Source organism: Salvelinus alpinus, chromosome 37, assembly GCF_045679555.1.
Source record: "Salvelinus alpinus chromosome 37, SLU_Salpinus.1, whole genome shotgun sequence".
Lineage (NCBI taxonomy): Eukaryota > Metazoa > Chordata > Actinopteri > Salmoniformes > Salmonidae > Salvelinus > Salvelinus alpinus.
This window is the reverse complement of record NC_092122.1, coordinates 9183854-9198001: the sequence shown is the minus strand read 5'-3', so window position 1 is coordinate 9198001 and position 14148 is coordinate 9183854. Positions and strand designations below refer to the sequence as shown.

Here is a 14148-nt window from a genome sequence, read left to right as displayed (position 1 = left end):
ACAGAGGGGCGATGATGGCACCACCACAGGCTGGCATGGTGGTAAAGCGTAGAGATACCTGCCATGGCCAGGAGTGGGCCCAGGCCTCCACACCACCAATGATCCTCACCTCCATTTCCTGCTCTGGCACGAAGGACCGAACCCCTGCCAAATCTGCAACAAAGCTCTGAGGTTACAGGTTTCTTTATGGGTGTGCAGGGACAGGTTTCTCATTGCATCAGGAAATGTGTGGGGGGGCCCTAGTTTTAAGTAGCTTAGTATAGCAGTGCATGTCTGGTCTTGCCAGTAGGGCTGATGCTACCAGTGTTTGTGTATATCATCGTGCGCATTACATATAGCCAGAATAGATTCCGACCCTACGCTAGCTTTACAGCTGCACTGGGGTCAGGCAAGCCTCCAGTTTAGATTAAGGCGCCAGCGGGATATATTGCTTAGAAAATGGACCTCAATCCAGGGACAAGAAACGTGTGCTACTCCAAATTCTCAGTAGCCATTTTGGAATGGCAGTGTCAGCCAATCAGCTCCTTTGTTGTTCAACGGGACGTGCCATTCCATAACAGCTACAACTAGTTACTGTAGCATCAGTACAAAAACAGCAGTTCACCAATTTGTTTTAAAAATGCGTTCGTTCTTCTCTGTAACACTTGGGATAATTCAGAGTACAACGCATTTGTCATCCCTGGATTGAGGTACTTTCCCCTACCCCGAGCCATATCTCGTGCCAGCTCCGGTCTTAATCTAAACAGGAAGCATGTCCGACCTGAGTGCAGCTGTAAGCAAGGGTCGGAATCTATTCTGGCTACATTACATACTGCTTCACTATCTGATCAGCTTCTATAGGTCAAAGTAAGAAACATTGTACTGAGTAACATTTTTTGGACAGAGCAGCTTTAATAGCAGATTGATGTAATCTATGTAATTGTCTGCATCATTTCAAATCTTGTTTTTTCTTTTAAAAATATATTGGCCCCTAACCCTACCACCCCTCCCCTAATTGGAGTAAACTAATGGACAATACTTAGGCTTCTACTTCCAGCTTATGCATACTATATACATTTTACGGACACAATATATTTCACATTAGTTATCTTGTTTAGTTCCACTAATAAATTCATCTTCCTCACTGTCAACTGCGTTCATTTTCAGCAAACTTAACATGTGTAAATATTTGTAAGAACATAAGATTCAGACATAAACTGAACAAGTTCCACAGATAAGTGACTAACAGAGATGGAATAACGTGTCCCTGAACAAAGGGGGGGGGGTTCAAATTCAAAAGTCCGTATCTGGTGTGGCCACTAGATGCATCAAGTGCTGCGGTGCATCGCCTCCTCATGGACTGCACCAGATTTTCCAGTTCTTGCTGTGAGATGGTGGAAGAGTGGGGTAACAAGGCACCTACAAGTTCCCGGACATTTCTGGCGGGAATGACCCTAGGCCTCGTCCTCCGATCCAACAGGTCCCAGACATGCTCAATGGCATTGAGATCCGGGCTCTTCGCTGGCCATGGCAGAACAAGGACATTCCTGTCTTGCAGGAAATCATGCACAGAACGAGCAGTACGGCTGGTGGCATTGTCATGCTGGAGGGTCACGTCAGGATGAGCCTGCAGGAAGGGTACCACATGAGGGAGGAGGATGTCTTTCCTGTAACGCACAGCGTTGAGATAGCTTGTTGTCATTGCAGGCACAGTCCAATGATGCTGTGACACGCCGCCCCAGACCATGACGGACCCTCCACCTCCAAAATCGATCACGCTCCAGAGTACAGGCCTTGGTGTAACGCTCATTCCTTCGACGATAAACGCGAATCCGACCATCACCCCTGGTGAGACAAAACCTCGACTCGTCAGTGAAGAGCACTTTTTGCCAGTCCTGTCTGGTCCAGCGATGGTGGGTTTGTGCCCATAGGTGACGTTGTTGCTGGTGAAGACCTGCCTTACAACATTCCTACAAGCCCTCAGTCCAGCCTCTCAGCCTATTGCAGACAGTCTGAGCACTGATGGAGGGATTGTACATTCCTGGTGTAACTCGGGCAGTTGTTGTTGCCATCCTGTACCTGTCCCCTAGGTGTGATGTTCGGATGTACCGATCCTGTGCAGGTGTTATTACACGTTGTCTACCACTGCGAGGACAATCAACTGTCCGTCCTGTCTCCCTGTAGCACTGTCTTAGGCGTCTCACAGTACGGATATTGCAATTTATTGCCCTGGCACATCTGCAGTCCTCATGCCCCCTTGCAGCATGCCTAAGGCACGTTCACGCAGATGAGCAGGGACCCTGGGCATCTTTCTTTTGGTGTTTTTCAGAGTCAGTAGAAAGGCCTCTTTAGAGTCCTAAATGTTCATAACTGTGGCGTTAATTGCCTCCCGTCTGTAAGCTGTTAGTGTCTTAATGACCGTTCCACAGGTGCATGTTCATTAATTGCTTATGGTTCATTGAACAAGCATGGGAAACAGTGTTTAAACACTTTACAATGAAGATAATTGGATTTTTTTTAAATTATCTTTGAAAGACAGGGTCCTTAAAAAAGGGACGTTTCTTTTTTTGCTGAGTTTATATAAATTCCAGTCATACTTTATCAAAAACCTCTTTAAAGTCAGCTATGAATATCAGACCTGGTTTCTCAGATTTTTCATAGTGTTCTATTATTTCCAGTACTTGTCTTATATCATATTCAATGATACAAAACATTTTTTTATGGTCTGGAGCTTTAAATGTACCACTTGGGTCCTCTGAGTACATCAAAAAAAGGTTTAGTACACCTCGACTGGTTTGCCATCCTGCCCTGGAGTTTTCCCGGACGTAAAAAGGCTTTAATTGCATCAATAAGTTCATCCTCTGTAAAGCCATACCTTTAACTGCAGTTAGTGGAGATGGAGGAGACAAACATATGCTTAAAGTACTTTCCTTCTTCCTTCAAAATATTGTTTGGTGAATTGTGGGCGACTATCATTTGTAACAAGTTTTAGTAGGCTATTTTTGGTCGCATTTCTATGCTGAGAATAAAGTAATTGTGCATTTCCCCCCCATATTCCATCCAGGTCGCTTAATTCTGTACAATATTTTACACTTGATCTATTGAATGTTGCTCCATTTATTTTTCCTCTAACTTACTCTGTGCCTCTGTTACAGTTTTTATTGCAATCTGTACTGTTAGTCCTATTTCCTTTGTTAATATGAACTCTTTTGGACCTAAATTGAATTTGTTTTAAAGATTGGTATTGAATTGCTTTGCCTCTAAAAGGCACATTTAAAAGTCTCACATACAATAAGGAGATCTGCTGTACGTTATCTCGGGAAACGTCAGTTAACTTGTTTTTATCATCCAATAGGCTTTGATTACAGTTCCAATATCCTCGACCACGTGGAAATTCTGTAAGAGTAATGTATATGCCAATTGTTTGATGTTCTGACCGCATTCTATCGTTTGGTGCCAGCGAGAATGACATGGTCAAGAAAACTAGCTTGATTGAGCCTCGGCCATGTATAGCTCACTAGCTCGGGATATTTAGGCCTCTATATATGCACTAGTTTCAATATATCAATGAAATGCACGATTTCCTTAAGTGTATGAGGGTGACAGTTTGTCGTGCGATTTACTTTACGGTCCATTGAGGTATTTAAAAACGTATTATAATCTCCCACCATAATAATAAAGTATTGCATTGAATTGCTTGTAGACTTGACCAATTATTATATATTTTCAAATTAGCGTGAATCATCATTTGGGCCATATAGATTCATGAGCCAAATCCATTTAAGGTCCAAAAACATATTTTAAATAATAAATCTACCTTGCGGAACTGTTTGGACAATTTGAATATCCACCCACCGTCTTTTTTTCCACACAACTTCATCTGAAATTGTTGACTAGTTTCCTGTAAACATTATTTTTGCCAGGTAAATACTGACCGTCTTTCTATACTATCTACTAAGCCATTGCAATAACTGGCTATTCGTATTTCACCTTGAAAATACAAGTTTCAAGTCTATTTATCATAATATGTTTGTAAACTTACCATTCAAATGTAACATAATAATTGTGCCCATATAGCTGTACCATGATATTTGCATTGCTGCTAAGTAAACCTCCAATTGTTCTCCACTATTCCCCCGATCCTTTAAAAAGAGCACAGTGCCAACGCCCTCGCCGCGATTATTTTAGGATTCACTGTTAACGTTTTCTTCCATACCATCAAATTGAAATCCACTGGTGAGGTTTGCATTTTCCCCTTCTGTTCCGTTCAATGCACTGTTTTCAGGGTTATGCACAATCTCTTTCTGGTTATGTAGATCTGAAAGGGAAGTTAAAAATAAATAAAAAAGGTCACCATTAACTCCATCAAGTCACTGGCAACAAAACTAGAATGAAAAATCATGTGTTGCCCTTACCGTGCTGGAATCCAAGCCCCAAAAGAGACAGATACACAACTAGAAAAACACACATTTTCATCCAAAGTGCATTAAAAAGTTGATTGGGTTAAGACTGATGGCCCAATCGGAATAAAAGTGGCACAGGAGGAAATGCCACAAAGACACTTGACAACGTGCCTTTCTACTTTCAAGCACTCATCAGCTTCCCACGCTGCACCTGCCACCATCATCACCTAATTAGATTCACTAACATGTAATGTACCCACTAGGCCAGATGAGGGCAGTATAGACCCATTTCATATGACTTTTCTCCCATTCACAATAACAGGGCAACTTCTATTTATCAGACACCTCACCGACACCAGTTAATAAAACATAGATTTATTTTTATGGTGCAAATCAATCTCAGTCATTGCACTAGTCAGTTCATCTTTATCCTGTTGTACATTCCACATAAAATATTCATTCACGATCATCATAGCAACATCAACAGCAACAAATATTACGCAGCGTCAGAAATCAGAGGGTCAGTGTTAGGCCTTAGGCAGGAGTTGCTTGCTGCTCAGAGGCTCTGCCATAGCTTGAGGTTAAAAGCACATGTTGTCAGTGTGTTCATGGAGCACACTGATACATTGTCTTAAAGCAGGGCTTATGTATCCCAGACAAGCTCAGGCTAAGGGGTTGCAGGGCCCACATTTGAGTCAAGGCAAGCCCAACCCTAAGCACGGATATACAGTGACTTCAGCAAACTGTCCTTCATGTTGGCAAAATGTCATTTGTCTTCCAGCTGGAATGATATTGTTGGAGCTTTTAATGTGAACATGACACCCAATTCAAAATCTCAACATGGTTTTGCTCATAAGCAGAGATGAGGGTAGTGATCACAGATTTAGAGCCTAAAACAGGATTTAACATGAAATTAAATAGGAAAACAAATCAAACTAAACAAAACATTTTAAAAAGCAGATCGGTTTGTTTGAAGCCTTTTCAGGCTGGGCGATGTGTGGAGCTCGTGGTACTGTCTTAAAGAGAGCTGATCCAGTCCGCTCCAGTTGGAAGTGCTGCTGGCTGAATCTCCATCTCCACTCCTTAGGGTCCTCTCTCCATCTGCTTCCCCCAGAATGTGACTCCAATCACAGGCTTAACCAGCCTCATGCTCCCCTGGAAGCTCCATCACCCCCAGTCTGCTTCTATACCCTGCAACCCTGTCATGTTCACCATAATCTCACATCATCAACCTGGTAGGTTGATTTAAGAACCAGGTCTTTTTTAACAGTACTGTTGGGGCATCCAGGGTCCTTGGTCCCCAACTCATGCCCAGGATAGTGCTGTGTCTCTGGGTTAGTCTAGGCCCCGGTCAGCCTCCTCTCCAGCCGGTCCAGCTTGGCCAGGTTGTCTTTCAGCAGCTTGGAGCCAGGGGTTAGGATCAGGGCCCTCTGGTAGTACTGCCTGGCTGCTGCATAGTCTCCCTGCAGTGAATCAAATACAGACATTTATCAGCTCTCATCCTATGCCATATATGATATGATATATGAAATGTCGTTTGACTTATGCAAATGAACTCTACTGTGTAGTCATAGTACCTTGATATGCTGAATTCCTCCCATGTTCATCCAAGCCTGCGATTGGTCAGGTTTTAGTTCCACTACCAGCTTGTAGCTCTGTAATGAAGACCACGCATACCTTAATATAAAGTAGTTACAACCAACGATCACTAGATGGCAGTAGGGTTGCTATGCTCGGACTATAAAGTGAATTTGGAGGGAGAAAAGTTGCCTTAGAAGATTACTGAAACTTTAATCAACTCAACATGTTTCATGACTTTGAATTCAAAACACCCTGAAACAATAGATTATGCTTTCAAAATACAGCAATCAGACATTGGATCCGCTTCAATATTGTCAGCCACCACACCCGAAGCCTGCATGATCTCAGTTGACCCGTTTGTGCCTTTTCTTAGAAGGGGAACAACACCCAAACAAGAGCTGGAGCCCTGGCGCTCGGCCAAGCCCTGCTGAGAATCAGAACTCTAGAGTTTATCTCCGAAGGTAACCCTGAGAATAAACTGTTCAACATAGCAGGCCTTTGTTCACTTCCTCAACTGAAGAAAGAGGGAGAGGTGGAGGGAGGGAAAGGGAGTGAGAGAGTGGAAAGGGAGAGAGAGAGAGGGAGGGAGTGGAAAGACAGAGAGACTTGCTTTGTAAGGAAAGAGAGAGTGAGATTGTGAGTGAGTGAGTGAGATTGTGAGTGAGTGAGTGAGTGAAGGAGGGAGTGAGTGAGTGAGGGAGTGAGTGAGATTGTGAGTGAGTGAGTGAGTGAGTGAGTGAGTGAGTGAGTGAGTGAGTGAGTGAGTGAGTGAGTGAGTGAGGGAATGAGTGGAAAGAGACCTGCTATTTAAGCAGACAGAGAAAAGCACAAGAGGAAAAAACAAAAGAAAGATGGAGGGAAGAGAAAGAAGATTATTTTAGGCCACACACAAAATGGGCTTATTTGTTGATGCAGATAGTGGAGGAGATGGTGTTATTTTAGTGACAGTATCAGCGCGTTTTTCAGGGGGGAAAAGATCAAGGCAGCGAAAGGCCTGGAATGCTGTTTGATGTGATTTTATTTGCAGACTTTGTATCTCTTCTCTCTCTCAAGTGTGTCTACTTGAACAGGAGAAGAAAGCACCCGGCGCTTAGAAGATCCACAGGCGCCCTTGAAACCCCTGCAGATAATAACTTCATGTAGGAGATGCAAATCTTGTTGTTTTTAGGGAATATGCCTCAAAATATGTTCTATTCTTTATTCATAATTGTTTTTGGGGAGGTTGGGATATATGAGCCAATTAGTGGTCTTGTTTTGTAACAGGTAAAGTTTGAGGTTATAGGAGGTTCTAAAGTTATTTACCGAGGTGAACGGAGAGAAAATAAAAGAGATGGGAAGGTGGATAATAAAGACGAGAAAAAGGTATGATGGTGATGAGGGAGAGAGAGGGGTATGATGGTGAGGAGGGAGAGAGAGGGGTATGACGGTGAGGAGGGAGAGAGAGAGGGGTATGACGGTGAGGAGGGAGAGAGAGGGGTATGACGGTGAGGAGGGAGAGAGAGGGGTATGACAGTGAGGAGGGAGAGAGAGGGGTATGACGGTGAGGAGGGAGAGAGAGGGGTATGACGGTGAGGAGGGAGAGAGAGGGGTATGACGGTGAGGAGGGAGAGAGAGGGGTATGACAGTGAGGAGGGAGAGAGAGGGGTATGACAGTGAGGAGGGAGAGAGAGGGGTATGACGGTGAGGAGGGAGAGAGAGGGGTATGATGGTGAGGAGGGAGAGAGAGAGGGGTATGATGGTGATGAGGGAGAGAGAGGGGTATGATGGTGAGGAGGGAGAGAGAGAGGGGTATGACGGTGAGGAGGGAGAGAGAGGGGTATGACGGTGAGGAGGGAGAGAGAGGGGTATGATGGTGAGGAGGGAGAGAGAGGGGTATGACAGTGAGGAGGGAGAGAGAGGGGTATGCCGGTGAGGAGGGAGAGAGAGGGGTATGACAGTGAGGAGAGAGAGAGAGGGGTATGACAGTGAGGAGGGAGAGAGAGGGGTATGATGGTGAGGAGGGAGAGAGAGGGGTATGATGGTGATGAGGGAGAGAGAGGGGTATGACGGTGAGGAGGGAGAGAGAGGGGTATGATGGTGAGGAGGGAGAGAGAGGGGTATGATGGTGATGAGGGAGAGAGAGGGGTATGCCGGTGAGGAGGGAGAGAGAGGGGTATGACGGTGAGGAGGGAGAGAGAGGGGTATGATGGTGAGGAGGGAGAGAGAGAGGGGTATGACAGTGAGGAGGGAGAGAGAGGGGTATGCCGGTGAGGAGGGAGAGAGAGGGGTATGACGGTGAGGAGGGAGAGAGAGGGGTATGATGGTGATGAGGGAGAGAAAGGGGTATGACGGTGAGGAGGGAGAGAGAGGGGTATGACGGTGAGGAGGGAGAGAGAGGGGTATGATGGTGAGGAGGGAGAGAGAGGGGTATGACAGTGAGGAGGGAGAGAGAGGGGTATGCCGGTGAGGAGGGAGAGAGAGGGGTATGACAGTGAGGAGAGAGAGAGAGGGGTATGACAGTGAGGAGGGAGAGAGAGGGGTATGATGGTGAGGAGGGAGAGAGAGGGGTATGACAGTGAGGAGGGAGAGAGAGGGGTATGCCGGTGAGGAGAGAGAGAGAGGGGTATGACAGTGAGGAGGGAGAGAGAGGGGTATGATGGTGAGGAGGGAGAGAGAGGGGTATGACAGTGAGGAGGGAGAGAGAGGGGTATGATGGTGAGGAGGGAGAGAGAGGGGTATGATGGTGAGGAGGGAGAGAGAGGGGTATGATGGTGAGGAGGGAGAGAGAGGGGTATGACAGTGAGGAGGGAGAGAGAGGGGTATGACGGTGAGGAGGGAGAGAGAGGGGTATGATGGTGAGGAGGGAGAGAGAGGGGTATGATGGTGAGGAGGGAGAGAGAGGGGTATGACAGTGAGGAGGGAGAGAGAGGGGTATGATGGTGAGGAGGGAGAGAGAGGGGTATGATGGTGAGGAGGGAGAGAGAGGGGTATGACAGTGAGGAGGGAGAGAGAGAGGGGTATGACGGTGAGGAGGGAGAGAGAGAGGGGTATGATGGTGAGGAGGGAGAGAGAGGGGTATGATGGTGAGGAGGGAGAGAGAGAGGGGTATGACGGTGAGGAGGGAGAGAAAGGGGTATGATGGTGATGAGGGAGAGAGAGGGGTATGATGGTGAGGAGGGAGAGAGAGAGGGGTATGACGGTGAGGAGGGAGAGAGAGAGGGGTATGACAGTGAGGAGGGAGAGAGAGGGGTATGACGGTGAGGAGGGAGAGAGAGAGGGGTATGATGGTGAGGAGGGAGAGAGAGGGGTATGATGGTGATGAGGGAGAGAGAGGGGTATGATGGTGAGGAGGGAGAGAGAGAGGGGTATGACGGTAGGAGGAGAGAGAGGGGTATGACAGTGAGGAGGGAGAGAGAGGGGTATGACGGTGAGGAGGGAGAGAGAGAGGGGTATGATGGTGAGGAGGGAGAGAGAGGGGTATGATGGTGATGAGGGAGAGAGAGGGGTATGACGGTGAGGAGGGAGAGAGAGAGGGGTATGACGGTGAGGAGGGAGAGAGAGGGGTATGATGGTGAGGAGGGAGAGAGAGAGGGGTATGATGGTGAGGAGGGAGAGAGAGGGGTATGATGGTGAGGAGGGAGAGAGAGAGGGGTATGACAGTGAGGAGGGAGAGAGAGGGGTATGACGGTGAGGAGGGAGAGAGAGAGGTATGACGGTGAGGAGGGAGAGAGAGGGGTATGATGGTGAGGAGGGAGAGAGAGAGGGGTATGATGGTGAGGAGGGAGAGAGAGAGGGGTATGACGGTGAGGAGGGAGAGAGAGAGGGGTATGATGGTGAGGAGGGAGAGAGAGGGGTATGACGGTGAGGAGGGAGAGAGAGGGGTATGACAGTGAGGAGGGAGAGAGAGGGGTATGATGGTGATGAGGGAGAGAGAGGGGTATGATGGTGAGGAGGGAGAGAGAGGGGTATGATGGTGAGGAGGGAGAGAGAGGGGTATGATGGTGAGGAGGGAGAGAGAGGGGTATGACGGTGAGGAGGGAGAGAGAGGGGTATGACGGTGAGGAGGGAGAGAGAGGGGTATGATGGTGAGGAGGGAGAGAGAGGGGTATGATGGTGAGGAGGGAGAGAGAGAGGGGTATGACGGTGAGGAGGGAGAGAAAGGGGTATGATGGTGATGAGGGAGAGAGAGGGGTATGATGGTGATGAGGGAGAGAGAGGGGTATGATGGTGAGGAGGGAGAGAAAGGGGTATGACGGTGAGGAGGGAGAGAAAGGGGTATGCCGGTGAGGAGGGAGAGAAAGGGGTATGACGGTGAGGAGGGAGAGAGAAGATAGAGCAGATGGAGAAAAGTTTGCAGAGTAATGAGGTGTGTGTGTGTGTGTGTGTGTGTGTGTGTGTGTGTGTGTGTGTGTGTGTGTGTGTGTGTGTGTGTGTGTGTGTGTGTGTGTGTGTGTGTGTGTGTGTGTGTGTGTCGCCTCCTGTACCTCGAAGGCTCTGTCCAGCTGGTTCATCTCTCTGAGCTGGTTGCCCTTGGAGAAGTGAAGCTCTGCCCTGACAGACATGTCTATAGGGTTCTGCAGTAGGGCCTTGTCTAGAGCATCCAGAGCCTGGAGGAAGAGGAGAGAATTAGTACACATATACAGAGAGAGGTTAATGCGAACACACGTGCACACACTGGGATCCTGACGAGACAGTTTCAGAGTGTTCTAATGAGTGAAGCTCAACCACAACATGAATGCTGTTTCTCGACTGTAACACCAGTGTTACACTAGTGTACACACCCTAGTGTACACACCCTAGTGTACACACCCTTCCATAGCTAGGGATAGACTTCCATGACTAGGGATAGACTTCCATGACTAGGGATAGACTTCCATGGCTTGGGATAGACTTCCATGGCTTGGGATAGACTTCCATGGCTTGGGATAGACTTCCATGGCTAGGGATAGACCTCCATGGCTTGGGATAGACTTCCATGGCTTGGGATAGACTTCCATGACTAGGGATAGACTTCCATGACTAGGGATAGACTTCCATGGCTTGGGATAGACTTCCATGGCTAGGGATAGACTTCCATGACTAGGGATAGACTTCCATGACTAGGGATAGACTTCCATGACTAGGGATAGACTTCCATGACTAGGGATAGACTTCCATGACTAGGGATAGACTTCCATGACTAGGGATAGACTTCCATGACTAGGGATAGACTTCCATGGCTTGGGATAGACTTCCATGGCTAGGGATAGACTTCCATGACTAGGGATAGACTTCCATGGCTAGGGATAGACTTCCATGGCTAGGGATAGACTTCCATGACTAGGGATAGACTTCCATGACTAGGGATAGACTTCCATGGCTTGGGATAGACTTCCATGGCTAGGGATAGACTTCCATGACTAGGGATAGACTTCCATGACTAGGGATAGACTTCCATGACTAGGGATAGACTTCCATGACTAGGGATAGACTTCCATGACTAGGGATAGACTTCCATGGCTAGGGATAGACTTCCATGGCTAGGGATAGACTTCCATGGCTAGGGATAGACTTCCATGGCTAGGAATAGACTTCCATAGCTAGGGATGACAGTGAGGACTTGTGAAGAGCAGAATGTAATTTTAACCTAAAAGCCCCAGCAGCCTTGCCTTGACCCCAAGTCAGAGCAGGTCCACTGAGGCCATGGTCCAGTGAGTCCCAGGAGCCGGGTCATGGAGCTGGAAACACAAACGTCTGAGGCTTTTCGGTAAAACACCGGGCTAAATCCTCAGTGGAAATTCCACTGTAATAGTGAAGGTGTAAACTTGGCATTAGAAAATCTAAACAGTATATTTGACATCTCAGCTTCCCTACCAAATCAAAACAATTCAAACAGAAAACCGAAGAAAATGAACAGCAATGACAAATGGTTTGATGAAGAATGCAAAAACCTGAGAAAGAAATTGGTAAACCTGTACAACCTAAAACATAGAGACCCAGAAAACCTGAGTCTACGTCTTCACTATGGTGAATCACTAAAACAATACAGAAATACACTACGGAAAACACTAAACAACCAACACCACGAAGAATTATCTATTCAAAATGGAGATGTATGGGTAAACCACTTCTCCAATCGTTTTTGCTCTATAACAAAGAACAAACAGCAAAAATAAATCTTAGAATCAACTATTAAAGACTATCAGAACCCACTGGATTATCCAATTACACAAAGAACTACAGGCCAAAATAAAAACCTATCCTCAATGAAATGATCAAATATACAGACAACAAATTCCAATGGCTATACAAAAACTCATCATTCTTAGCTCTGGCATCTTCCCCAATATTTGCAACCAAGGACTGATCACCCCAATCCACAAAAGTGGAGACAAATTTGACCCAAATAACTACTATGGGATATGTGTCAACAGCCACCTTGGGAAAATCCTCTGCATTATCATTAACAGCAGACTCGTACATTTCCTCAGTGAAAACGTTGTACTGAGCTAATATCAAATTGGCTTTTTACCAAATTATCATACGACAGACCACATATTCACCCTGTGCACCCCAATTGACAAAACAAACAAACCAAAACAAAGGCAAAGTCTTTTCATTCTTTGTTGATTCCAAAAAAGCCTTTGACTCAATTTGGCATGAGGGCCTGCTATACAAATTGATGGAAAGTGGTGTTGGGGGAAAAACATACAACATTATAAAATCCATGTACACAAACAACAAGTGTGTGGTTTAAATTAGCAAAAAACACACATTTCTTCCCACAGGGCCGTGGGGTGAGACAGGGATGCAGCTTAAGCCCCACCCTCTTCAACATATATATCAACGAATTGGCGAGGGCACTAGAACAGTCTGCAGCACCCGGCCTCACCCTACTAGAATCTGAAGTCAAATGTCTACTGTTTGCTGATGACCTGGTGCTTCTGTCACCAACCAAGGAGGACCTACAGCAGCACCTAGATCTTCTGCACAGATTCTGCCAGACCTGGGCCCTGACAGTAAATCTAAGTAAGACCAAAAAAATGGTGTTCCAAAAAAGGTCCAGTCACCAGGACCACAAATACAAATTCCATCTAGACACCTTTGCCCTAGAGCACACAAAAAACTATACATACATTGGCCTTAACATCAGCGCCACAGGTAACTTCCACAAAGCTGTGAACGATCTGAGACACAAAGCAAGAAGGGCCTTCTATGCCATCAAACGGAACATAAATTCGAAATACCAATTTGGATCTGGCTAAAAATACTTGAATCAGTTATAGAACCCATTACCCTTTTATGGTTGTGAGGTCTGGGGTCCGCTCACCAACCAAGAATTCACAAAATGGGACAAACACCAAATTGAGACTCTGCAAAAATATCCTCCGTGTACAACGTGAAAACCAAATAATGCATGCAGAGCAGAATTAGGCCGAAACCCGCTAATTATCAGAATCCAGAAAATAAATGTTAAATTCTACAACCACCTAAAAGGAAGCGATTCCCAATCCTTCAATAACAAAGCCATCACCTACAGAGAGATGAACCTGGAGAAGAGTCCCCTAAGCAAGCTGGTCCTGGAGCTCTGTTCACAAACAGACCCCACAGAGAGAGAGAGAGAGAGAGAAAGAGCGAGAGAAAGAGCGAGAGAGAGAGAGAGAGAGAGAGAGAGAGAGAGAGAGAGAGAGAGAGAGAGAGAGAGAGAGAGAGAGAGAGAGAGAGAGAGAGAGAGAGAGAGAGAGAGAGAGAGAGAGAGAGAGAGAGCGAAAGGAAAGCTGAGAGATTTGAAGGGGAAAGAAAAGAACGAGGAAGAGAGGTGGGAATTTAATGGAATTTACTTTTGCCTCTGGGAGAGAAAAGTCTCATCCTTGAGATGACATAAATATCATCAATCGCTTTTATTTCCCCTTCCCTTTGACAAAGATAGATTTTTAAAAAGCATGTATAAAACCCCCCATTACGGGGATATGGAGATAGTGTAGCTAACAGATCTGGAAGCATAGCAGTATCCCTGGTGAGTTATTATGTAGACACTGGACAGAAACACACTAAAACAATCCAAAGGGAGGATGGTGTAAAATCCACTCTGTCTTCTGTCTGAGAGACTGAGAGAAAATAAATGTCCTCTAGTCTAGCCTTTCTCAAACCCAGGTCCGTGGCCCGCCGCCAGTCCATAGGGGAATGCCTGAAAAAGCCCTACTGCACTGGATTCATCTCGATCTAC

At 46.3% G+C, this 14148-nt stretch overlaps 2 protein-coding genes across 2 annotated transcripts in view; both read right to left on the bottom strand.

The window, feature by feature from the left end:
- The window catches only part of LOC139565884 (transmembrane protease serine 9-like), a 22963-nt gene extending 18387 nt beyond the window's left edge, over positions 1-4576 (bottom strand). Inside the window, exons 1-3 of the mRNA XM_071386514.1 lie at positions 4395-4576; positions 4196-4297; positions 6-153 (exon numbers count right to left, since the gene is read on the bottom strand). Of these exons, the coding sequence (XP_071242615.1) occupies positions 6-153; positions 4196-4297; positions 4395-4455 (311 nt within the window). The 5' untranslated portion in view covers positions 4456-4576. The remainder of the gene's footprint in view (positions 1-5; positions 154-4195; positions 4298-4394) is intronic.
- A 165-nt stretch (positions 4577-4741) lies between these two features.
- Positions 4742-14148, bottom strand: part of LOC139565969 (protein O-mannosyl-transferase TMTC1-like) — a 93946-nt gene continuing 84539 nt past the window's right edge. Inside the window, exons 17-19 of the mRNA XM_071386707.1 lie at positions 10427-10549; positions 5960-6037; positions 4742-5845 (exon numbers count right to left, since the gene is read on the bottom strand). Coding sequence (XP_071242808.1) covers positions 5723-5845; positions 5960-6037; positions 10427-10549 — 324 coding nt within the window. The 3' untranslated portion in view covers positions 4742-5722. The remainder of the gene's footprint in view (positions 5846-5959; positions 6038-10426; positions 10550-14148) is intronic.